The sequence below is a fragment of the Pan troglodytes genome, chromosome 9 (genome assembly GCF_028858775.2).
Source record: "Pan troglodytes isolate AG18354 chromosome 9, NHGRI_mPanTro3-v2.0_pri, whole genome shotgun sequence".
Classification (NCBI taxonomy): domain Eukaryota; kingdom Metazoa; phylum Chordata; class Mammalia; order Primates; family Hominidae; genus Pan; species Pan troglodytes.
This window is the reverse complement of record NC_072407.2, coordinates 11718858-11744863: the sequence shown is the minus strand read 5'-3', so window position 1 is coordinate 11744863 and position 26006 is coordinate 11718858. Positions and strand designations below refer to the sequence as shown.

Genomic DNA, 26006 nt, shown 5'->3' with positions numbered 1-26006 from the left:
TCAGTTTCAGCACATGGACTGAGCACCCACCCTGATCAGCCTCCGTGCTCACTGCTTTCTTACATCAAATCCTCACAAGCAACCACCCGAGGAAACAATATCTCTGTAAGTCATCAGGGAGAAAACGGGAGTAGTACAAGATTGTGTGTCAGTCACAGAGCTACTTGGTGACCAGGCCAGGATGCAAACCCTGGCCTGCCTGCTCCAATGTCAGGGCTCCACCCACCACCGTGTGTCTGCTTCTGAGTTAACAGGACAGATGAAGGCCACTCTTACCAGGCTTGGGCTCCCTGAGCCCACCGCAAGGGTTTCTGAATAACCTTCCCTAACATCCCCCAAATGGGACAGGGATGACCATATAAAGAGATGACAAGGGGTAGGGTTTCCTTATTCCAAAGTTCATAATGAAGCACTGTCCCTCCACTCTGGGCTCCACTCACAGAGGCCAAGAGCTGGGTCCTGCTGTGTAACCCACTTTCTGAGACATGCAGCTATGGAGCAGTTTATCAGAGCTCACTCAGGGCAAAGATGCCCATGGGCTTATGACTCATGGTGACAATGGCTTCTGAAGATATTAGCTTTGGGACTCTCAACCTCCATTTCTACAAAGGTCAGATGATTCTTGAAAGATATTCCTTTAACTTTTCTTGCACCTCTCCATGCCCATTTCTCCCTTTCTTTGTGGACAGGATGGGCACTGGTCTCTGTTAGAAATCTGGATACCTGATGCTTGTCTGCTGGCCCCACAGTTGGGAATTCAGCAATGTGGACTGATCAAGACAGAATCTAGCACGTGGCACTATGAGGGCTCTCCTTCCTGAGCCCTGCCTCTATGGGAGGTCCTGTAGGTATATAGCATGGACCCTACAGACCAAGTGACTGGGCCCAACCTGCCTTGTGCCAATTTCCACAGAAACAGGCCAGAAACTATAGGTGCTCTGTTATCCTTTGAGCGATCTCTGTCTCCGCAGTTGGGAAGGCCAAGAACAGTCCAGAGACCTTCTACTTGACTGTGTATGCTACTGCCACTGTTCCTATGGCCACAGTCACCATGGCTAGGGCTGTGTGGCACAAGGTCTGAGATAGCTATGCAGACAGGCAGTTGGGCAGAGACGGATGCTCTGGGTCCCTGCAAGTGCTGTGCCTCATTAAACCCAGGGACCATGCCCTACTGCCATTGCACTGGGAGATGAATCCCCTTCAGAGACTGAGAGGCCTGAAGCAGAAAAGTGAAAAACTTCCAAAAACAGTGCTGGTTTTCTCTGCAGGGAATCAGGATGATGTTGGAAACAACATGAAGGCACGGGAATGACAGAGACCCAGATGTGAACCTCAGCTTGGCCACGCTGAGCCTCTGTTTCCTTCCCAGTCAAGTGAGAATAAAAAAAATATACGTCACTGGGTGATTTTATGGATGATAAAATGTGTGCAAATAGCTTGGTACATTCTGGCACATAGGAAGTGCTCCACACCTGGTAGTTATTAAATAACCCTTAGCATCTCAAAGGTCTACATGCCAAGGCAAAGAGCTGGGGTGTTAAAAAGAAAAGTGTTATTTGGTTTTATGACAGAGGGCGGTATGTACAACTTCAAAGGTTTCCCCAAGACAGGGCTTGTTTGAGTGGGGTGTTGTGATGGAAGGTTCTGAGCTACTGGACAAAACCAGTGCCCCTAGAGCTGGTGCCTGTGAAGCATACACATACAAAACTACACTCAGATACACACAAGCCAGGACACAGATGGGTCTGACTGCCCAGGCTTGGTACCAAATAGCTGTAAAATCTTGGGAAAGTTAATCTCTCTGTACATCCATTTCATTATCTGTAAAATGGTTAATCAAATGATTTTATATTTATACACTAGATTACATAAATATTTATATATGTTCAGTGCTTTCTTTTGATATCATGAGAAGTCATAAAATTTTAAATAACAGCGTGTTATAAAATTGCATGTAAATTATCAACAATAAAAATTAAGAGACAGAGACACTGAGATAGAGAGACCCTGATGTTTGAATATTTGTTCCTGCCAAATCTCATGTTGAATTGTAATCCCCAATATTGGAGGTGGGCCCTGGTAGGAGGTGAATGGATCATGGGGATAGATTTCTCATGAATGGTGGCACCACCCTCTTGGTGCTGTCCTCGCAACTGTGAGTGAGTTCTCACGAGATCTGGTGGTTTAAAAGTTTGTGGCACCTCCTCTCCTTTCTCTCACTTGCTCCTGCTTTTTCCTTCTGCCATGATTGAAAACTCCCTGAGGCTTCACTAGAAGCTGAGCAGATGTGACCACCATGCTTCCTGTAAAACCTGCAGTACCCTGAGCCAATTAAACCTCTTCTTTATAAATTACCCAGTCTAAGCTATTTACTTGTAGCAATGCAAGAATGGCCTAACACAGACCTAAAACAGAAGAGAATAATACACGGAAGGAAATATTAGCAATGGTAGTGCCTGGGTGGTATGAGTGCTTTTTATTCCTTTAATTTTTTATGGTTTGAAAATTCTCTATAGTGTGTGTTATTGTTTTTATAATAATTAGCAACTAACTTGCACAAAAAATAAAAATACAAACTAGAAGTTAAGAAAACTCTAATAAAAACATCCAGTAATGCCCTTGGGTGGCACTGCAGACACAGTAGAGGAAGGCAGGTGTGAGCCTCCCACCTCCCCATACTCCCAAAGGAAACCTAACTGTAGCCTAATGTAAACTTCCTGAAATTTAAATAACAATTTAACGTTTTAAAATCCAATGTGCAGGCCAAAAAAATTCATGGGCTGAATGTAACCCACTAGTTTTGATCTCTGCACTTTAGTATAGGAAAAGAAGGAAGAAACAAAGGGGACACGGAAGAAATTTATTTCACAATAGAATTTATTATTGGTGTCCTTTAAATTGCAGGCTCCCTAGTTTAAGAGAAACATGATTTGATTGAAGAAATAATTCGAAGTTTATGTCATTTTTAGGAATATATTTTGTGCCAAATATAAAGCATGCCTATTTTTTTGAAAAACTGATTCTAGAAGGGACTACTGAATTTTAAATGATGCATCCAAGATCTGCTTTAGGACTCATGATTCACTGCCTGCCACTCACCTGCTCTCCCCACTCCTAGCCCCTTCTTGGCCCAGCTTCAGCCAGGTGCTATGGGGTGCAGGGAGAGGAAGCAGACTGGGTTACTACAATTGACCAATTCATAATCTCACGGGCATTCTCCATGAGGATCTTTCCTGGATCAAGTCTGTCTGCTGCACCATCTGGGCACTGCTGTGTGTCCACACTGGAGGGTTGATTTGCATTTTCAAACTTAGGCTACTGGAAACCCCCAAGTTGGAATGCAGACCCTCCCCACAAGGCCCTCATACTCTCTCCATAAGCATCAGGAGTGCCGTTTACCTTAGTGGCCTTTAGCTTCCATTCATACTGATTCCTTTCATTTTCCAACTCTTCCACTTTGATTTTGAGGTGCCTGAGCTCTTGCAGTAACTCCTAGAGGGATGAGGGAGAAAGACAAAGTTCTGATGGTTAAAAGATGTGCTCTCGATTTACCAACCTGGTTAAGCTCATGCATAGGGGGTGCAGCAACCACATCAAGCTCCACATAACAGCTTTAATCTTTAAACATGTCCCTTGTTTCAGGAAAGCTGTATGGCCGTTAAAAAACAAAGGCCAGGGAGTTCCAGACATAAGAAAGTGAAAACTTTCCTTTTAGTTTTAGAACCTGTTCTGCCTGCCCCTTTCTCTGACATCTATGTCCTCTGTGGGGTATGCCAACATCACACACATGAGTACAGGCAGGCAGGCGAGGCTTCGGAGTGGGAAGAATAGAGATGCTGAAATGAGGCAGCTTCTTCCCTGTGATGCAAAGTAGTAGAAAGCAGGCTAATTGGGAGCATCTCTCTGTGCTGGGAGTGAAGGAAGATAGAAGAGGGGGCCCGTGATCCTGAAAGGCCTCATAGAGGAACTCTAAGGGAACAAATGTTAAGGGCCAAATATAGATGCCAAAATGGGTGTTCCAGTTCAGAGGAAGAGATTGATTTGAAGAAAGAAGGGAGAGAGAAGGCATCCAGGGAGGAGTAAAGATAGGAGACAGAAAGGGAGATAACTCATGGGGCTGGAGCTGAGGGTGGAGGCACACAGTGGAAGATGAGGCTGGGAAGTTAAGGTGAGGCCCTAAGGTAAAGGCTTGAGGATGAGAATACATATGATGAGTTCCGATGCCATTCTTTGGGCAGTAGGGAGTCACTGAAGGTTGCTGAGTGGGGAAGTGACACAAACAATTTTCTCTTACTCATTTAGCTAGTAAGTGGTGGAGCTGGAATTCAAGCCCATATATTCTGACTCTAGGACCCTTGTTTGTGAAACTACTCCTTCTATAAAGATGACTCCACTAAGCACTGTTATCTTGAACCAAGATTTCCTTAACAGACAATTGGTCCTGCTGACTAGCTCCCATCAGAAGAATTGGCATAAAGATAATTATTTCCATAGGCTTTCTGAACTGCAGTCTCACACAACAAACTTCCTACTTAACATCACATGGATGCTGCATAGGCACCTCCGGACTGTCAGGTGCCAAGTGGAATGCTCAACTCCCCTCCTAGTTACTCTCACCTCACTAAATGCCATATCCCTCTATCTAACAGCCTATCCAGAAACATAGGATCTCTCCTCTGCATCTCCCTCTCCTTCCTCCCCTATGTATGCAATTCGTCCCCAAGCTTTATTAATTCTACTTCCAGGAAAACAACTTGAATGTCTCATTTCTTTCCCACTCAGGCACCACCACTCTGGTCTAGCAATTAGCACTGACAGCCTGGACAGTCAATTCATTGGTTGCTCCTCTGTTGTCTTGCTCCTCTCAAAGCAACTGACCCCATGGCATCTGGGGGAGTGATATGATCAAACCATACATCAGATCATGGCACTCCCATGCTTCTCAAAGCTCATAAACTTCAACCCGTGACCTGACAGCTCCCTGCCTGCCTCTTGGATCACTCTTTCTCCCTAGTTATGCTCTAGCCACATGGATAATTTTCAGTTCCTCTCTCCAACTTAGGTCTTCGCAGATAACATTCCCTCTGTCTGGAATTTTCTGCCAGGTTAACTCCTGCCCATCCTTCAGGTCTCCCTGAGTAAAGCTATCCTGACCTCCCTACTATATCAGGCCCCTCTGCTATATTCTCTTGTTGTACTCTGTGTACCTCCTACGTAATTTGCAATTAAATATTTATTTGTATGACAGCTAATAGCTAGCTCTCCTACTAAACTGTAAACTCCATGAGGTATTTGCTAACCTCTGATTATCCTACAGTGCCTGGCACATAGTAGGTGTATACTATTTGTCAATGAATGCACACATGAAACTTAAGTCATTATTTAACTGGCCTGGAGGTCTTGGCCTTCTGAGATAATCCACCACAAAGTTGACATCGCTTACCCTTGAATTTTGTAGGGTCATTTTTTAAGATTGCCTTCTAGCTGAGGTGAGCATATGCTGATGCCCGTTAAAAACAAGACAAAAAAAAAAAAACAAACTTCTGGCCTGGCGTGGTGGCTCACGCCTGTAATCCCAGCACTTTGGGAAGCCGAGGTGGGTGGATCACTTGAGATCAGGAGTTCGAAACCAGCCTGGCTAACATGGTGAAACCCTATCTCTACTAAAAATACAAAAATTAGCCAGGTGTGGTGACAAGTGCCTGTAATCCCAGCTAAAAAAAAAGAAAAAGAAAACTTCTCAGCAAAGGTTATTGCATCCATGATCTGCATCACTGGATGTCAAGGCCTCAGATACCTGCTTTGACTTGCAGCAGACCCAGAATCATTCTCTGAGAACATTATTGGCCCTGCCTGAGAGGCTCCAATGCCCACAAGTTGAGGGTTCTTCTGCTCAGCCTTGTATCCTAGCCAGGTTACTCAGTTTGTTGGAGAGGGTGTCAGGCCAGCTGATATCAGAATCAGAAGTGTGCAGGTTCCTACTGCCTGAGGGGCTGCCACTGTGGGTATACAGAAATCATCCTCTCCAGGCTCCGTGACCTCTGGAACATCCTCTTCCTTCTATGTTACTTGTTGTCCATCATTGACTACCAACATTAGTACACACACGTTTTTCCTTCCTTTAAAAGTCTTGCTGGAGTAACCTACTCAACATAGGTCATGCGCCAACACCCTCTCAAGGCTTCTCTATCCAAGTCTACATTTACATCTTGACTTTCCTATTTCCCCCCTGTCCTTTAATGCAGCAGGAAATCTTTCCAACCAAATCCCTTCCCGCAACACCTATGTCTAGATTTTCAACAGGCTCCCTAATTGAGTATGGACCATAGTAACTTCCTACAGAGCCAGGGTATCCTCTGTAGTACTCATGGCTGCTGTGACCTCAGTCTTTTCTTGGGGGGCTTCCAAGTCCTCTTCAACAGGAGGCCTCCTTCGAGGCATAGGGTTGTCTCTGCTGAAGCTGCCATCACCTGCCATCAGCAAAGTCATAGAGGACCAGGTTACCCCCGTGTGGAGAGCCAAGTCCAGAATCCCAGTCAGATAGAGCCCCACATGGCCCTGTTGTTATAAAATCACCCTGATGTGATTATGTGGGGGGGATTTTTCCTGGAAATTCAGATGATGACTTAATTATTCACAGCATATGAAAACTTGTATTTTATTTTTTCACTGGGGGTAAACCTCTTTGAACATAAACTTGAAAGGATTCTTTTTCATAATACTTCTTTTCCTTAAAAAAAAAAAATCATGTGAAACAAAAGTTTGTTTAATCTCCTAGCCTGGGAGGAGGAATCAGTATCTGAGTCACATACCTGGGAAGGGGAATCATGAGGCTTCCTGTGGCACAAATGCCCCATCACTCGGAGCACCTGGTGCACCTCATTCCCAGCCCTAAAGGAGATGAGTGCCACCTGTTTGAGGGTTGGCCTCACCTGCTCAGACCCTGCTCAGTGAGGGTCACTGAGCTCACCTCACATCCCAAGAGGATTGAGTGAGTCCAAGCTCTGCCCAGAGGTAACAACAGATCCATGCCAAGCCACTGCACTCTGTTCTGGTTAGGAGAAACCCCAGCCCCTCCACCAGTGAAATGCCGCACACACGCATGCTCTGATATACTTAAGTGTGGTTCCTACAGGTGACCCCTCCCAACAGGCACAGTCCTGGCTGCAGGGCTGGGGCTCGGCCACACCGTCGCTGGCCGCCACCTCCTCAGGGTGGTCCCTACTGAGTAACAGGCGCTCTTGAATCTGCCTGTGGATGTCCAGCTGCAGCCTACACATCTGCTCCTGCAGCTCACTGATCACATTCAGAACCGACTGTAGGAAGGAAAAGAAAGAAGAGAAAAGCACTCCAGGTCAGACAGCTCTCAGACGCAGAACTCCTTAAGAGAACAGCACAGAGGAAGTGTGCATGGGGCAGGGAGCAGGTGGCACTCAGTGGTCACTGTCGACGGCCCTCCACTTTCCTCAACAGAACCAAAAGACATGGCATCTTTCCTCAGGCCTGCCCCATCCAGGTGCCTGTCTTGCAGTTCGAACAAATCCCCAACAGCTCCTTTGTGCCATACTGTTGTGTCAACACCGAGGCATGGAGTCTAGAAGAAACCCTTCATCCAAGCAGAAACAATAGCAGAGATGGGTGCACACTGGGGCACACACACAAACACATCCTCTCTCCACATATGCATGATACACACACCGACTCCCCTTACCCAAACACCCAACGTGTCAGCACCTATGCAAAGGCGACATATGGCACACATCACACTTATCCATGACAATATGTACCCAAACCCTGAACTCAGGCACCAATATGCCTATTTCAGTATATTCATCTTCTATTCCTCCATCCTGTCTACAAGATTATCTCAAGCAACGTTTTTGCAACACTTCACTGAAATGTGGATTTACCTGGTCTACCACAAGACACATTCCCGGCCAAACCGATAAGGCCAATCTGACGAGACTCACTCCTTGAGGACACGGATCCCTACTTTGTCTCCTCCCTTCTTGCAAACCATCATAGAGTTGGCCCCAACCTCAACAGACTAAAATTTATTGAATCTATCAAACTTTTGCCATTTTGAAAATCAAGAAGGAAATGGTTCATTTCCAGTTTTCTAGCAACTCATTTGATTTTCCTGATTCCTTAAAGTTAACTTATAGCAAGCACTTTGGGGGACTATCGTCCTAAATTTTTTGTATCTGTCAGAGGCATCCATGGAACCAAGTCCGTTTTTTCTTTTTCTTATTAAGAACATAACTGTGTGTGGGTGTGTGTGTGTGTGTGTATGTGTGTGTATGGCTTTGTGTTGTCCTCAGCATTGTCCTTTAGTTTCGGATGTCCCCTTCCTGACACTGGTCATGCAGGTGCACTTTTGTCTTTAGCATATGTCCTTTCTGCCTTTTGTAGAAGCCCCTCTGAAAACTACTTCCTTTCAAGAGACCTCTAAACTCTTCCTTTTTATTGGTATTATCTGTGAGATTGCACAGTCAGAATTATATTTAAGTAGTTCAATATTCTTGGGTCTTCCTCTATTCGAGAGTTCTCCATCCATTTTATTTTTAAATTGTCAGAGTTATGATTTACCCAAGTCTACAGTGCATGTCTGTTTATGCCTAGTTTTTCCATGCTCACTCTCGTGAACATTCAAATAACAATGACCACTTTCTCTCAAGGTACCTATCACTTTTACTTCATAAACCAGTTTCTCCTTTTGCTTCAGTGTTGGAGCTAGAAAGGCAGTTTTCCTAGTTTTGTCTTCTACCCTCTGAGTAGAGTGAAAGCAAGTGAGAAAAACAAACAAGTAAACATTCAAATGCTTCAGAATTCAGCTGGGAGATATTTAGGAGCTAACAAATAGGTTGCTACTCCCCTCCCTCCATTACTGCCCCTTGTGTGCATCAGTCAGTTTGGAGACCTGCATCAGGAACACATCTATTTTCATCCCTCTGCTCAGTGTGTGGTGTACCCAAAACTTCTGGGCTACTCTGCCTTAATTCTCCTGAGCCACGTGTTGTCATTGTTTTCTGGTATGTCTGTCCACAGGCTTGGCATTTCAACTTAGCTTTATAATTCTTTTTTTTTTTTTTTTTTTGAGATGGAGTCTCACTCTGTCTCCCAGGCTGGAGTGCAGTGGCACGATCTCGGCTCACTGCAACCTCCACCTCCCAGGTTCAAGCAATTCTCATGTCTCAGTCTCCCAAGTAGCTGGACTACAAGTGTGTACCACCATGCCTGGCTAATTTTTGTACGTTTTAGTAGAGATGGGGTTTCACTATGTTGGCCAGGCTGACCTCAAACTCCTGACCTCAAGTGATCCAGTCTCCTCAGCCTCCCAAAGTACTGGGATTACAGGCGTGAGCCACCACACCTGGCCTAGCTTCATTATTCTTTATCTCCAGGGCTGGCCCATCTCCTAACAGGTCTGTTTCCCTCCCATAAAGCAGACCCTTTTGTAGCTCTGTTCCATTCTGGGTTCCACATCATGATGTCTAGGTAGCATTTATGAGGTTATAATTGCTGTCCTGTGTTTTAACCTCAGCTCACTTTGTTTTTTAATCACACTTTGCCAACCATTAAAGTTCTTCTTTATGGTTCTTTTCTATGTGAAACTACTGGGCACCTCCCATAATCACAGTTGTTTCCAATTCCATCTTACCTGTTAATCTTGTACACAATTTTACTTAGTTCTTTCTTTTTTCAGGCTCAGTTTATATACATTACATTGCTCATGGGAATATAACCTCTATGTTCTAGAGAGGGCAATTTGGAAATATCTGTCAAAATTTCAAGTTCATGTACTCCTTGACCCATAAATTCCACATCAATATCTTTACATATATACAAGATTATTCACTACAGCATTATTTGTAATAGCAGAAACTTGGAAACCACCTAAATGTCCACTGAGAGACGACTGATTAAATAAATTAGGCTATTGTTGGATGGTAGAACAATATGCAGACATAGATATGAATGAGGAAGTTTTAAAAAACATACTTGGTGTAAAAAGAACTCCAAGACTGCTAAATTTAAAAAGAAAGGTCTAGAATAGTGTACATTTGTATAAAAATGAGGGAAAGTGTGTGTGTCTGTGTGTATCCACATGAATGTACTTGTCCACACATAATATAACTCTGGACGGATACAAACTGATGGCACTGGTTCCTGACTGCTGACTGGAGGACAGGTGTTGAAAGAGACCTTTTGCTATATACCCTTTTGAACACTTGATTTTTGAATTGTGGGAGTATATTTCCTATATTGATGCAAATGAGTAAATAAAGAAAATAAAAACAAGAATAAAAAAAACTCTCCTATTAGGCCAGCTCATCTCTGAGCAAACACAATCTTCCCAGATCTCACTCTGTATTCCAAGTCCATCATTCTGTTGCCTCAGTTCAGAAATCAGAATCCCTTTCTCCCAGGGTCCTAACCACAAGAAAGAAGAAATGATGGCATCATCACTTGTGCTGTGAGATGTTTCCATTTTCTGCAGGAAATCCTAAAGATTCTTCCCTGTTCTCTTCTTGCTCACGTGTACCCCTGATCAGTTGGGCTGACTCCCCTTCCTAGCATATCTGGGGTCCCTGCTCCCTTCTTAACAGGCTGCTCTGATAGCTATTCACAGAACCCTCTAGTTGCCACAGTGGGGTCCAACTGCAGGTTGCTGGCACCTCCACAGCATGGAGAAGCCAGATTTCTTTCTTGGGGAAGGCCCATCTGAGCAACACGCCTTTGCAATGCTTTGATCTGTGTCCACACAGAGGTTTTCCTTTACCTCTGGATCTCTTTCTTTCATGCTTCATCCTCTTGATTTTGGTATTTACTTTCCACCTCAATCACTCTTCTGTAGTCCTACTTTTCAGGAATACGTCTAATTCACCCAATCTTCAGTACCCTCATATGACCCTGAACCATTGCAAAAGGCTGATGAGAAAAGGTAAACAGGAAACCTAGTATTCACCCACATCTCATCTGGGCCACTACTCACTCTTGAGCAAGGCTGGCCATCAAGGAACCTGCGCCTGCAAGTCCCTAGGTCTTACAGAATGACTGTCGGTAATCATTTCCACAACTTAAAACAAGCAGCAAGATGCTGGCTTGGGCTATGATCAGAATCAGAGCAGAAGGAGCAGTGTGAACTAAAATTAGAACTAGAACTAAAACCAAGTGATACAACTGAGACTAATTTCTAGTGACATTGTGGTGGCAATGCTCTTGCCACCAGCATTCTCTTCTTTTCATTAAAACATAAAACAGAATTTGAGGATAAAGCCTGAGCTAAGCTGAGAAACTTTATTTCAGATCTGGCTATCTCACACCTGAGGGGGGAAAAAAAAAAAGAATCCTGCCTGTTCCAAACCACACATAATGAGCCCTTAGGCTAAATACACTCACTGGAAAAAACAGCAGCAGTATAGTATGGGAAGCAGCGTTCCCTTTATTCATGCAATTACAACCTCTGGTGACCTTAGCAAAATGTCTCACTCAAAATAAACATCTCCATGCACATGACAATAGTGCAGCTTAAGCAGTACCCTGTGGTTTTAAACCTCTGGTTGCTCCAGACACTCACAAATAGAGGTAGAAGTTCTGGGCATACCAGCAAAGATTATGTGCAATTACAAGAATGAGGAATTTGTTTCAGGTCATGTGGCTGCTCACTGATTATCACAGGTTTGAACAGCCTACAGAATTCCTCCACATGGAAACCTAATATTTGTACTAGCAACTGGGAAGGGCTGTTATCTGGTAGGATTGAGGCCAGACACTCAGGGTCTACGTCGCCTTATGTATGAACAGACCGATGAAAAACAAAAACAAAAAATTCAGATTTAAAAATAGTCCTTCAGAAAAGAAAGAAAAAAGCAAACAGTAAAATGACTGCATTAGTACTTCTTGTCCCAGAAGTGGCAGCTCTCCTTCCTTTCTGATGTCCCTGTAAAGGGACTGCATTATCCTAGCTTGGTGCTAACTCTGTATACTTCCACACACGGGCTGACTTTCATATTCACACCTCCCACCCCTCATGCACGGATCCCTGCGGTGACTGGTGTAGAACCAGGTATATGACCCAAATTGGCCCAATGAGATGCAATCTTGAGGCTTTTGCTGGAACCTTTGAGAAAGCACCTCTTTGAATGCAGAAGTTGCCTGGCTGGCAGGATATCATTCCGGAGCTACTGATGGCTATCTCTGTCACCATCTGGGGAGAACCTTCTTGAGAATAAGGCTAAAACAGAACCAAGTGATACAAGTGAGACTAATTTCTAGTGACACTGTGAGATTACCTGGATCTAGTCATATTGTATTCTTTCAAACACTAGACTTTTCAAGTTATGTGACATAGGTGTCTCTCCTCCCTTTTTCTCTTAAGTGACTTTGAGTTGAGTGTCTGCCACTTTAAGCCTTCTCACAGTTTATGGAATTCTGCCCCCAAAGTCCTAGTGTGTGTTCACATACAATTGTGCAGGTTGAAACATTGGTAAAATACTTCAAACCAGAAGAAAATTCAGTTACTTCTCCCTGAACATTTAATTCAACTAACACTTCACACAGATTAGCTTTCAGGCTGTATAAACTTTGCAATATGTAAATAATGTATCTATGTCTACATTTTCATTTCCAACATGCTTAACAATACTATCAGTAAGTGATCAATAAAAGCTAACTATTACTATGCTAAGGGTTCCACATACATTGTCTCATTCACTCCTCAGAATAACCAAAGAAATTGGAAGTATTACTACCTCCATCTTACAGAAGAAACAGGTCTGGGAAGTTAAATTACTTGACCAAGATCACAAAGCCACTGAGCTCAGTTTAAAGCCGGGAGATCTGATTCATCAGCCTGGACTCTTAGTCAATACAAGCTACTGTTCTCAGCTTATTGGGGATATCTTCTTTTGGCAACTGTACTTCTAATTAATGAACATGTTCTCAACAGCAATGCAAGGAACATGCTCACACATTAGAAATATTCTAATCACCAGTGTGTTTACTCAGCAAACATGGCAGATGTCAGTATGCACTAATGCTGGCACTTATCAGAAGGGAACAATATCCATCTTTAGCCTAAATGAAGGAAGGAGATGAAGACATACCAGGTGCTGACAAAATGCCAAATACTATGACAGGTACTTAACTTTCATGATTTTATTTGGACTTTACCACACAGTTATCCATTTTAACCAGATAAAGAAATTGAAGTTCAGAAAGATTAAGTAGCCAGCTTGAAGTTCATAGAACTATTAAGCACTTAGGTCAGTAAATGAGCAAGGTGTTTCTAAACCTAAAACCTATCTTCTTTCATATCTCTCATTGCTAGGTGTGAATATAAGAACTTAAAGGTAGAGGCACAGGAAGACGGTTATCTAAGGTTAAAACAGGCTGCCTGCTCTCAAAGGAGCTCTGAGTGTAAAATTCTCTAAACATTTATTTAAAAAAGAGTCTGGCATGTTCCAACCAATGGCATACAAAGACTGAAAAACAAAATTAGGAAAACATTCTGTAAGAGAAGGCCTGTACATGGCATGCTCCATAAGACCCATCAGGAGAAGAGAAACACATCACCCGAGGTTCCATCTGGGTCAGTGAAACGCACGTCAAGAAACGTTTCCAGACCCCTTGGATCCAGTGTCAATGGCCTAGTGGGAGGCTGACTTCATTCCGGTACGTCGTCATTTCCTTGGTGCTCACAGAAGACAACTTGTGTCCCTCCACATTTTGTCTTATTCTTCCCCAACTATTGCTTCTCTTTCCATCCTTGTCAGCAGTTTGAGGGCAGATAAAGCCTTAGAGCCAAAACTGGGTGGTTTGGATATTGCTGAAATTTGCAGCCACAGCAAAACCTGATAACTTGGTATTAACAGATCACTGCATCTCTAGTGTATAGATATTTCTGGCACCCAATAGCTTCCAGGCTGGGAGTTGACCAGATGGCCTAAATTCACATTATGACAGCCTTCCCAGGTCTGAGCTTAGGACAGTACACACTCACCCTTACCTCTGCTTTTCTCTGCTTCTCCTCCTGCTCTCTCTGCTCCTTCTCCATGCCAACCAGCTTGAGCTTCAGCTCAGACACTTCAGTCATCAGATCGAGCTTCTGGGTCTCAAGAGATGTGCGGCTTAGCAGCTCCTGCAAGCAAAAACAGATCTCGAAATCAGAAACCACTATGGCAATAAGAACAGCTCTGGCTTCATCTACAGCACATAAGGCAACACCTAAGTTGTGTGTTCAACAACACAGAATTGAGACTGCTACATGAGAGTCACAGGCCTATTATGGATGGGCCTGGGCTGATGCTGGGCTACTCAGGGATAGCGCACCCCCAATACCACCCACCGTGCTTTGATAGACAAGGTGAGCTACATTTCTCAAATGTGTTTGCCCATAGAGACCATTATTCATTATTTCCATGTAGAGAAAAGTGAACGGATACTTTCAAAGAACGAAATTTCTCAATTTTTTAAAAGACAAAGCAGTAGGTCCTCGCTTAAGTTAACAATATATTTTTTTCAAAGCCAAAATTTCTAGATCACTTTCTGGGCTCAACCAATGCTCAGCCCAGTTTTCAACATGTTCCAATACAAGACTTCACTGCAATGAACCTAGACAGGAGCTAGAACACAAAGTAGATGTTCAAAGAGTGTTGAATGATTACATAGGAATCTTATGTGAGATAGATCTTTCCTGGGCTGTTCCAAAATTACAATCTGGCCACTCTGGAATGTAAATAAGAAGATTGTTCTTTCCCAATTGTGAAGACAGACCAGGGAGGTTATTACTAGTCCTGCCATCACTAGAACAGTAGCAGACTATAACCAAATAACCCAGGTCTTTGACAACAAACCTGTCACTAATAAAAACACTTCATAAGCATAAACAAGGTAAAAAATAAAGATGATAGGCAAGACACCCACTTAGAAGTAATATGAATTATAAAGGACCTCAAAAATCAGGAGCATTTCCTAAAGTCCAGGGCAACATATTTTTCCATTGGCAAAGGGCAATGTCCTATGAGGTCCAAAATCCCGGCACATGGTAGACACTGGCTACAAAGGTTGTGGCAAGGAGAATAGACACAGCAACCAGGAAAGCAATGGGCCAAATGAACAGAAGGAAAATATACGATATCCTGCCATGGTCTGAACATTTTGTATCATCTTGGGCAACCCAAGCTCAGCACAAGAATGGCAATCTCAACACTCTGACTCAAACACTATGAGGTCACAGATTTGGAACCGTCCTCAGATTATGAATCAAACCACACGGGACAGAAATTTTTGACTTGGAATACATGATTCCCCAGGCCAACAGCCTGGGAAACAGCCTACCTTGGAAAGGTAGGCAACAAACTGTTCATCTGCTAGTCTGAGGGGATGGGTATCTCTCTTGAAGCCCAGCAACTCAGCATAATGAGCTCCCCGAGCTCTGGGGTAAGGAGGCCAGCTCTTCCTGGGCCAGCCAGACTGGAAGCTGGCTCACAAGGCAGAGGTGGAGCACTGCAGCCAGAGCACAGGCTACTTGGCCACTAGGAGTCAGCCAGATGAGTGCGTCCAATGCAATGGAGAACTGAAATTTGTTGAGTGCCTCCTCTGTACCAGAGACTGCTGGTGCTTTTGTATACATCTTCTTAATAAACCCTCCAAATGAGTTGGCAGTAAATATTATCCCAATTTTACAGATGAGGAAACAGGCCGAGAGAGAGTATATAAATCTTTTGGCCAAGGACATAAGCCAATCAGCAGCAGAGTTATTTTTTTTGTTTGTTTGTTTTTTTGAGACAGCGTTTCGCTGTTTTTGCCCAGGCCGGAGTGCAATGGCACGATCTCGGCTCACCACAACCTCCACCTCCCAGGTTCAAGCGATTCTCCTGCCTCAGCCTCCCGAGTAGCCGGGATTACAGGCGCCCGCCACCACGCCCAGCTAATTTTGTATTTTTAGTAGAGACGGGGTTTCACCATGTTGGCCAGGCTGGTCTTGAACTCCTGATCTCCAGTAATTCACCCGCCTCAGTCTCCCAAAGTGCTGGGATTATAGGCGTCAACCACCACACCCAGCAAGCAGAGTTAGTTTTCAAACAAAAGTCTGTTTGACTCCAGAACTCATTTTAGTCTATTGTATCAGTTTCCCAAACAGAGAAAGAAGTCCAAGCATTTTAAGAGACATTTAAAAAAATATGCTAAAACAGGCAATCAACAAATATTCAGTGAGCCCAGGAAATGTCCACTCAAATTGCCAAGATTTCATTGAGCACATACTACCTATTAGGGCCTAGTGCTAAGGCTATGCAGGCCGCAGAGGGCCTTAAGCAGTTCTTCCCTGAGTGTGAGGGCACATAAAATAAGTTATCTGAGTCTCTGAGTCTTGAGTACGTGAGTATCTTAAGATGTAATCATCCCCCACACCACCTACTCTCTTACCCTTCTTTCCTTTCCCTACCTCCCTCTCTTTCTTTATTACCTCATTCTCTAGTTCTCCATCCTTCTGCCTACCTACCTTATTCCCAAAATGTGTTTAGGCAGTTTGCAAAATAGATATTTCAAATTAAAAAATAAATCATAAAAATTAAAGCAGGTAGGAAAATAAGTTAAAGTCAGAGTTAGTAGAAAATCTATGCCATAAACTTCTATAAACAGCTAGAGATGGACTATAATGTACATGTGAGCTTCCCAGCTGCCAATGCAAAGGGGAAAAGGAACAAGTGCACAGGTCAAGGTCCACAAGAAAATGTCTTCAGACTACTGAGATCTCAGGGAAAAAAAAAAAAATTCCCCATGAGACTTCATTCTTTTACTCAACAAATAAGTTTTTAAATACCTACCAGATGCCAGTGCCTAGATACATGACAATTACTAATAAAACAAAGCCCCTGTTGAGTACTTGAACACCTTAAGATGATGCTCAGCCTGGGCACAGTGGCTCATGCCTAGCACTTTGGGAGGCTGAGGTGGGTGGATCATTTGAGCCCCAGGAGTTTGAGATCAGCCTAGGCAACATAGTGGAACCCTGCCTCTACAAAAAATACACACGCAAAAAAAAAATTAGCACCCGTGGTGGCATGGGCCTGTAGTTCCAGCTACTTGAGAGGCTGAGGTGGGAGGATTGATTGAACCTGGGAGGTTGAGGCTGCAGTGAGCTGTGATCATGCTACAGTGCTCCAGCCTAGGCAACAGTGAGACCCTGTCTTAAAAAAAAAAAAAAAAAGGCCGAGCGCGGTGGCTCACGCCTGTAATCCCAACACTTTGGGAGGCCGAGGCGGGCGGATCACGAGGTCAGGAGATCGAGACCATCCTGACGAACATGGTGAAACCCCGTCTCTACTAAAAATACAAAAAATTAGCCAGGTGTGGTGGTGGGCACCTGTAGTCCCAGCTACTGGGGAGGCTGACGCAGGAGAATGGCGTGAACCTGGGAGGCGGAGCTTGCAGTTAGCCGAGATCGTGCCACTGCACTCCAGCCTGGGCGACACAGTGAGACTGTCTCAAAAAAAAAAAAAAAAAAAAAATTCATGCAGTTTTGTCTTCTGATCAGCATTCAAAATACTGCTTTGATGTGATTTTTTAAAGTTTCATAATGTATCTCTTTTGAAAGCTAAGAGTCTACTCTGCTTCCATCATTGCCAAAATCCCTATTTTAACTACCAGGTTGTGATTAGTCATACCAATGGTTCCAGCTGATGAAGACAATATTTTCACTAGTTCCAACAGCCATTCCAATTGGTCATGCCAGTGTTTGAATTAGCCACACTAACATGCCAAACAGACATTCACAATTGGACACACTAACATTTTAATTAGAAACCTGAGGTTGCTTAATTTCATATAGTTCACTAATAACAGAACATTTACTTATTCTCTTCTAGCTTATATCTATTAGCATGTGCTTCTACCTTTCATGGTCATCTTCCCCTTGCCCCTGTCATGATTACTGTTTTGGTCCCTAAACTCAAAATCAGCCTTCAACAAACTTATCCCAGTCCAGCTCTACTTCCCCATCTCCAGATCCAGCAAGGCCCGTAGCCACTATTATGAACTGTGATCTCTAAAATGTGTGCTTTAATAGGAGTTAACTTATCCTACATCCTCAATTGCTCCTTCTACTTCCAACATAAAGTGAATCTTGTTTTTTCAACAATATTACACATTCTTCCCAGTCATTTCAATTGGAGACCACTCAGCTTCCACCAGCCCAACTTATAGAACACCGTGCTCCCTATTCCAGGGCTGCTTCCAAGCCAGTATTTTGCCCCCCGACCATCTGCATCTATCCTTCTATTCTAAGACAGTGCTCTTCACTCATACCACATTCTCCCCAAACCGAAGGAACCAACCCACTTCCTTCAGGCTTTTGACTTGATCAACAGCTTTTCTACCTACTTTAGGCGCACTCCGTCTCCTCAGTAGCTTCCACATCCTTGTTATTAACTTTTCCATTCAGTATCCACTCTGGCTTCACATTCTTTGACCTCAGCTCCAATAGGCTTTGCTTTCCATTTCGTTCAGCTTCTCAGTAGCACAGTCACCGCTTGGATCTCATGTGTATCCAGAATGTGTTTGCTTTGCTTCTAAAATCTTCAGCTCTGAAATTCTCTCCTCTGGCCACAATCTTCTGACCTTTCATCTGTCCCACTTGCTCACTCAACCTCTAATTTCTTCTGCGGCCACTAGTTACTTAGTAACTCTATTTTCCTGGTTTATCAACTTCCTTGAAGCAACATTGTTCTCCTTATCAACTCTGTACCTTGAGGTGAGTCATTTCAATTGTATTCATACCACAGCAGAAAATCCTCATGGGATCTCATCCCTGTAACAGGCCTCATGTGCATTTGTTAGTCTTTTGTCGTGATTCCACTCTCCACAGCTTAAAAATTGCTAGTGAAAGGCAATTAATGATGCCAGTTGGTTTCTGTACAAATTTATGCTATCTAATTACAGCTGATCTTCCAATACTGCCTGGCAAAACTTGTGTTTGTCTCTGGCTGACTCCTTTCAGGAACTGTTCCAAGTCTTTTCTGTTCTGCTCAAGCCCTAAACCCCTACCATGTCTCCCTCTTCTCCTCAAATAATCTCTCCTCATATTTGCTGAAAAGATAAAATGCATCTGTTCATTGAATGTAAGTTCTATTTCAAAGTTTCCTAGCATCATCTCTCATTCATATATCTTAAATCCCTGTCTTAGAAACAGCGAGCCCATAGTTCCTTTCCGAGGATAAACTGCCACAATTGCACGTTGCCATCTTTTCTGCAGGGTTCCTTCACCTTTGAAAACTGTTCCCTAGCTCAGAATACTTCCAGGTGCACATAAAAAGTACCCATCAAAGGATACAATGCTTCCAGAATTTGCTCCTGAATTGCCCCTGACTGACCTTCCCATTTCTGGCTATTTCTCAGTCTCCTGACTCTTCATACATTCCCATACAACTTGATAAACCTCACGGTAACTTCCTGGTCAACCAGCAGCCTTTGGCTCTGTTCTCTGAGTTCTGGTCCTGTTTCTCCCTCCAGCTGGTAACTCAGAATGGCTCCTGCTCACATGGTCCTGGACTCTCCCTCACTTCTGTACTGCCTTTGAGTAAGTTCCCACCAAGCTCTGTGCTACTCTAGGTTAGGGCCATCAATCATCTACTCTGGCAGGCATTTAATCTCTCCCTCACCATCAGCTCCCATTCCTCAGGCTATAAACATGATCAAATTTCTGACATTCTAAAGAAACTTCCGTCTTGACCTTGCCCTCAAAGCTACCACCATCAACTCCCATGTCCTCTTGCTGGACAAATGCATGGGTGTGGGGGTGTGTGTGTGTGGATGGGTAGGTGAGTAGGTGTATGTGTGGGGTGTGTGTGTGTATGGGTGGGTGAGTAGGTGTGTGGTATGTGTGTTGTATGGGTGGGTGAGTAGGTGTGTGGAGGGTGTGTATGGGTGGGTGAGTAGGTATGGGGGGTGTGTGTGTGCGTGTATGGGTGGGTGAGTAGGTGGGTGGGTGTGGGTGCATGTGTGTGTATGTGGGTGTCACTCCTCAACAAGATTTCTGCCTGCCTGAACCTGGCTTCTGCCTTCACCAACTAGGGCACAGAAATAGTCCTGGAACCAATGTACAAACTTTGAGATGCAGCTTGCATTTCTCAGAACTTAACTGTCTCGCCCTTTATCCACTCAATGTAAGGTACTCCTAGCCACCCCAATCTTCCTTGCTCTCGGTTTTCCTGACCTTTCTTTTTTCTTCTCCATTTTCTTTGCTGGCTGCTTTTATTCTGTCAATCCTGTAAGGAAAACATTCTTGGAGCCCTTATTCTCATTCTCACCCAAGACTGGAGTCAACTCTGATCCAGGCTGTCTGGAGCACCCACATCCTCGCCAGGCAATGCTTGCCCCCTGCTGAAGGCTTCCTGACCTTCAGGGTGGAATCCTGCTGGAGTCATGCAGCTACCGCAGTATATGGGGAGGGAGTTGAGGGGAGGCAGCGAGCTGAGGATAAGGGGCAAAGGCTTCACAGGCATCATTCTGCTTCTGCTCCCAATTGTTTGAAGGTTCCCTGTGCAAATAAGGAGGGAGGTGGTCTGGGGGAGGGTGGTTTGTTTTACTTACTGTGATGGACCATGAAACTGGGTAATAAAGGTTTAGAAAAAAATCAATGGACAAAACTGCCACTAACCTTTTCAGAAGGACAAATACTTCTTCTAAGAGATGAAAGAAAGTTTATATCTCGGAGCAACTCATCATTTCCTTTTTCCAAAACTCAGGCTCTGACTAAAGCTGAAAAAAAGAATTTGCCTTTCAACCTATTCTCTCCTTAAAGGGCCACATCTTGAAGCAATTACCTCCATCTTTGTGTGTGGAATATGACCCAGGGTGTTACCGACCAATGACAGAGGACTGCAGCCAGACTGGCAACCTGAAACCAGAATGAAAGAGTGGGCCATGGAAAGGCATGAAAGGAAAAATAAGTCTCTTTGAAGACTTATTTTGAAGTAAAAGGCCCAGGTCTTGCAGGGAAGTCTCTTTCATGAGTAACACTGTGCAGAGAAGAGGTGCTTGTAGTCAACTCGAGTTTGAGGCCAGGCTCAGTCCTCACTAACTCAATCATCTCTCTGAACCTCACTCTTATCTGTAAAATGGAGTTAAAGTATCTACTTTGCCCTGTAGTCTGGATACCCAGCATCACATGGGATAAGCATGAAGAAACTCATTAGCTCATAAATCCCCAGAGGAAATTTTGGGGAATATTTGAAAAATTCCTGTTTTCTTCACTTCTGAATCACTGTCTTACCCACCTCAGACAGATTTGTGTTCCCACCAGAACATGTACACAGCTCTGTTTAATATTCTCTTTGAGATAGAAATACCTGCTTAAAGGCTCTCCTGGGAAGTTTACCAGCCATCTACTAGGCCTGTGTCTTAGGCTCAGTGTCTTGACTCACTGTGTGATAGCTCATGCTTAATAACACTGGAATAACTTTACTATAACTCTGAGAAGTAAGAGGTGGGCAATACAGAGTCCATATTGTCATCCTCATTCTCTACTAATAAGGAAACAGGTACTCTGACTTTCCCAGATCAATAGCAAATAGCAAATCTATAGAAACCCATATCCATGAACTCTTAATCCCCTATATTTGTCACTCCCCAACCTCACCTAAAAGTCAAAAAAATGAAGTTGCCTAAACCCTGAAGCTCTGGGTCGGTAGGGAGGATAGAAATAGAGGCTGGTGTTGTCCAAGGTTTCCCAAAAGCAGGATTATGCCCTTACTTGCTCCCCACAGTCCTCCCTTTCCCTGTGTTGTTTTGACATTGAACATTGTTTCTGTTTACATTGATTATATCTGTAAATGGCCAGTCTCTGGAAAATGCTCCATTTGACCACCAGCTCCATGTAAAACCTCTTACCCATTGAGTAGCATCAACTTCTTCCTCCTCTAGAGAAGGGTCAGTGATCAGAGGCAGAGGAGCTTATTGTGCAAGAACCTACTAGACCCCAGTGAGCTCACAGTGGCTACTTTAGAAAACGCCACCACAGGCCTCGATTATATCACAGACCAGGGAAACCCTCCCCATGATACAGAGATTTTTGTTGCCAGCATAGTTTGAGGCAGTCACAAGAACATCGCTGGTCCATGCCTGAAACCCTAGTGTACAATTCTGGGCCCTGGCCTCTGATAGCCTCACTGTGCAGCTGAGCAATGCCTTGATCTGCTTAAGGACCAAAGAGGCAGAGCCCAGCACTGTGAGTTCTATTTTCAGGCTCAGACAATACCAGACCAGTGAAAACTGACTCAGACTGTCCCTCCCTTAAAGATCCTTTTGAGAAATGTCTCTTTTTTTTTTTGAGTTTCATTCTTGTTGCCCAGGCTGGAGTGCAATGGCGTGATCTTGGCTCACTGCAACCTCCGTCTCTCGGGTTCCAGCGATTCTCCTGACTCAGCCTCCCAAGTAGCTGGGATTACAGGTATGTACCACCACACCTGTCTAATTTTGTATTTTTAGTAGAGACGGGGTTTCACCATGTTGGTCAGGCTGTTCTCGAACTCCTGACCTCAGGTTATCCGTCCACCTCGGCCTCCCAAAGTGCTGGGATTACAGGCGTGAGCCCCAGCGCCTGGCCGAGAAATGCCTCTTCTTAATGGGGAAAGTTTCCTGGGCAATCCAGACATGCTCAGTGAGTCTAAGACCACATCTGACTAGGTGCTTCCATAGGTAGTCCTGAGAGATGCTTGTAGCTATCTATGTAGACAGCTACAAGGTATGTCTATATGTGTATGTCGACAGCTATGAGATGCTTGTAGCTGTCTGCTTGTAGCAGTCCTGAGAGATGCTTGTAGCTATCATGTTCCCTTCCCATCCCACATCCTGCCGTGGGCTGCAAAACAGAAACCTTATTTTGCCCTGAAAAGTGTTCATAATCTAGGTGGGCTCATGTGGACCTGCCCCTTTGCTGGCTCTGGTTGGTTCTGATTTGCCTGTCTAACCCCAAGAGAGGTCTTCTTGCTCTTTCTGGAGGCTGGATGAGTTCATGTGTAGGCAAAAACAGATGGGAGTTGGGAGGTCAGCCCTGAGCAGCGACAGACTGAGGATGTTGTGGTTGGGGATACAGTGAGTATATTGTTCATGAACTAGGTAGGGAACTAACTCCTCACCTCTTGTGCTCCTGGAGGAAGGTTGACATTGGTCAGGAGAGCAGCATGGAGAGAGACAGCTCAATGGGGTTCTTGGAGCCCCTTTAAGCACAAGGTTTGGGCTATCCTCATTGATTTAGCTTTCCCCAAGTCCCCCTGGAGTTATTCCAGCCTGTAGAAGGGGCCAAGTCTAGAGCAGAGGTTGCAGATTGGAGGCCTGCAGGCCAGGCTTGACCTAATAGGTATGTACTGTATGATTCACACAGCATTTTTAAAAACTTAAATTAGCTGCTAATATTTTAAAAGCAGAGATCCTTAACTCTTTAAATCTGGATTTTGAGTCTGTTGTGAAAAATGAGAATATCTAGCATTACCAGGCCTATATGGGCAGTCAACTGGAGTAGAACAGCAGCTGCTGCCTTCAGACAGGATGTCTCCAGCATGCAGGGTTATCAGGAGCAGCAAACCCCGAGGAAGCACCTTATCTACAGGCAGTTAGAAGGGCGCACACTGAGACAGTGAAAGGATTTCCTTCAGAGGCTTTGAGCAGCAGGCTCGCCTTGGCTCCAGGCAGGAATGGTTTCTGAGGCTGGCAGAAAGAGGCAATTGTTTGCCTCCATTCTCTGCCTCTAGGCCATGAGTCATTCTTGCTCCTACCACCAGAAGCCAAGGGCCCTGCAGCCCAGGATATCTCAGTCAAATCAGGCAAGTGTTTGCCTGTCCCTAGCTCAGAGAATACACTCATACTCCAAGCCAGAGATATTGCATCAGCACTGTGGCGCAAGAATCAAGTGTCTTCACAAACAGCATCAAACAGACTTCAGGAAAGCAATAGCATGTGCGGCCAAACATTCAACTTTGGATTTAGATCTGGGAACTCAAAAGATCTCAAGCTCTGGTGCCACCCAGCCCAGCGAACACATGAGTGGAAGATGAGGCTCAGATGTGTCCTATGGCTTGAACTCAATTTGTTAAGAAAGGAACACTGCACACTGCTATCATTTTACCCTTGACAGTTTGAGAGAATACAATGAAAGCTTATGGGCAGAAAAATAACTTGGTCAAGTTCAGGAATCTTTGAAACTCAGAAGTGGCTACCATACTCCAAAATATGCCAGGTTAAGACATCTACCCTCTATGGCACATGGTACCACACGCCCAATACTAAACCCATAGCACACAAGAAAGAGGATTTAGAATAAACGGGCTAAAAAAGGTAATTGAGGCCGGGCGCAGTGGCTCACGCCTGTAATCCCAGCACTTTGGGAGGCCAAGGCGGGTGGATCACGAGGTCAGGAGATTGAGACCATCCTGGCTAACACGGTGAAACCCCGTCTCTACTAAAACTACAAAAAAAAAAAAAAAAAATTAGCCGGGCGTGGTGGCAGGCACCTGTAGTCCCAGCTACTTGGGAGGCTAAGGCAAGAGAATGGCGTGAACCCAGGAGGCGGAGCTTGCAGTGAGCCGAGATCGCGCCACCGCACTCCAGCCTGGGCAACTGAGAAAGACTCCGTCTCAAAAAAAAAAAAAAGTAATTGAGCTTATGACTTTAAAAAAGTCTAAAATGCCATCCATGGGATGATGTTTAGAGGAACTAGACAGCCTCTCCCCAGGTGGTGCTGGGCATCACAATCAGACTCCTTGACACAGAGACTTTGACAACGGAGCAGAAACACTGTCATAGAGAGCTATGTAGAGAAGGCTCAGAGAAGCCAGCACAGGCAGTCAGATAACTCAGGCACTACAATGCAGCATTCTGTTGACCTCTGATTATGTGGTTACTCTCCCAGCATAGCCTTCCTGAAACATCAACCTTCTGACACGTTCCCTTCCGTATTCAAATGTTCTTGCTCTCTTTCTGGATTGTTTACACCATTCCATCATCTTCTTCCCTTATCCTTCTCACCTCAAAAACCACACCTTGTGCAGACTTGAAAACACAATCTAGTAGGTTGTTTTCTGCACTCTTTGTGAAAATACTTTCATCATTTGAGATTTTTTTCCATCAGGCTATTTTCTTTCCTGGGTCTTCAAAAGAAAGATTCAATTAAAAAAAAAAAAAGCCTCAATTCCTTTTGCTAGTCAGATTTTTAGGAAATATTATGAACAAGAGAAATGGCACACTACCTAAGTAGAAAATCAAATGGCGCCAAGAATGTGGTAATTTATTAATCAGCAATGAAAAGACAACAAACAAAAGTTCCTGAATCATTGAAACTGGTTTTTATGAAGACATATATATAAAAACACTGACTTACATTTGTATAAAGTTCTTCAAAGGCACTCAAACAAAACTAACAAACACCAGATTAATTCTCATGACATTTGTCATGAGACCAAAGGTAAAATGCAAAGCCTGTGTTCACCAGTATGCTGTCAAGAAACAATCTGAGTCTTATGCTGATCATGACAATTAAAAAAAAAATGCTAGCACTTTTGGAGGAAAGATTATAAGTAGTCCTCTAATTGAATCCACTCATTTTAAGGAACAAACTTTTGTTAAGTAATTGTGAGTACCTTTTATGTGCCAAGTACTATGCCAGGAGTTATAAGGCATACACACATAAACTTCAGTCATTGTTTAATTTTCAAGATAACTTAAAATGTAAGAATGATTTAAGGAAAATTTAAGATTAGATATATTAATACATCTCATTTAAAAACCTAATTTGCTTCTCAACAAATTCTGAAGTTTTGATACAATAAAAATTCAACACCCCTTCCTAAAAAATTGTAGCTCATTATTTATAATACAGTAAAAATATTTAGGAATTGAAAAAAAGTTAAGTCAATTCTGATACTTTTACTAAGAAAATCTATTACAGGTGATAGTAAAGATGACAATACAGCAAAAATTTTAAATGGGAAAAATATAATATTAAGCAT

The 26006-nt window shown here is 43.8% G+C and overlaps 1 protein-coding gene across 33 annotated transcripts in view; it reads right to left on the bottom strand.

Annotated features, from left to right (window-relative positions):
• The window catches only part of PPFIBP2 (PPFIA binding protein 2), a 144441-nt gene that overhangs the window by 32496 nt on the left and 85939 nt on the right, over nt 1–26006 (bottom strand). For 17 of the 33 annotated variants that reach the window (XR_010147127.1, XR_010147128.1, XM_054662012.2 and 14 more), the window contains 2 exons: nt 14012–14143; nt 3400–3492 (listed from right to left, as the gene is read on the bottom strand). Coding sequence is in view for 29 of the 33 variants with exons in the window: in XM_054662012.2 (XP_054517987.1) it covers nt 3400–3492; nt 14012–14143 (225 nt within the window). In the remaining 4 variants the exon portion in view is untranslated. Of the gene's footprint in view, nt 1–3399; nt 3493–7133; nt 7317–14011; nt 14144–18387; nt 18658–26006 lie in introns of those variants that run through there. The other 16 variants (XR_010147125.1, XR_010147126.1, XM_054662007.2 and 13 more) reach the window with 2 other exon arrangements.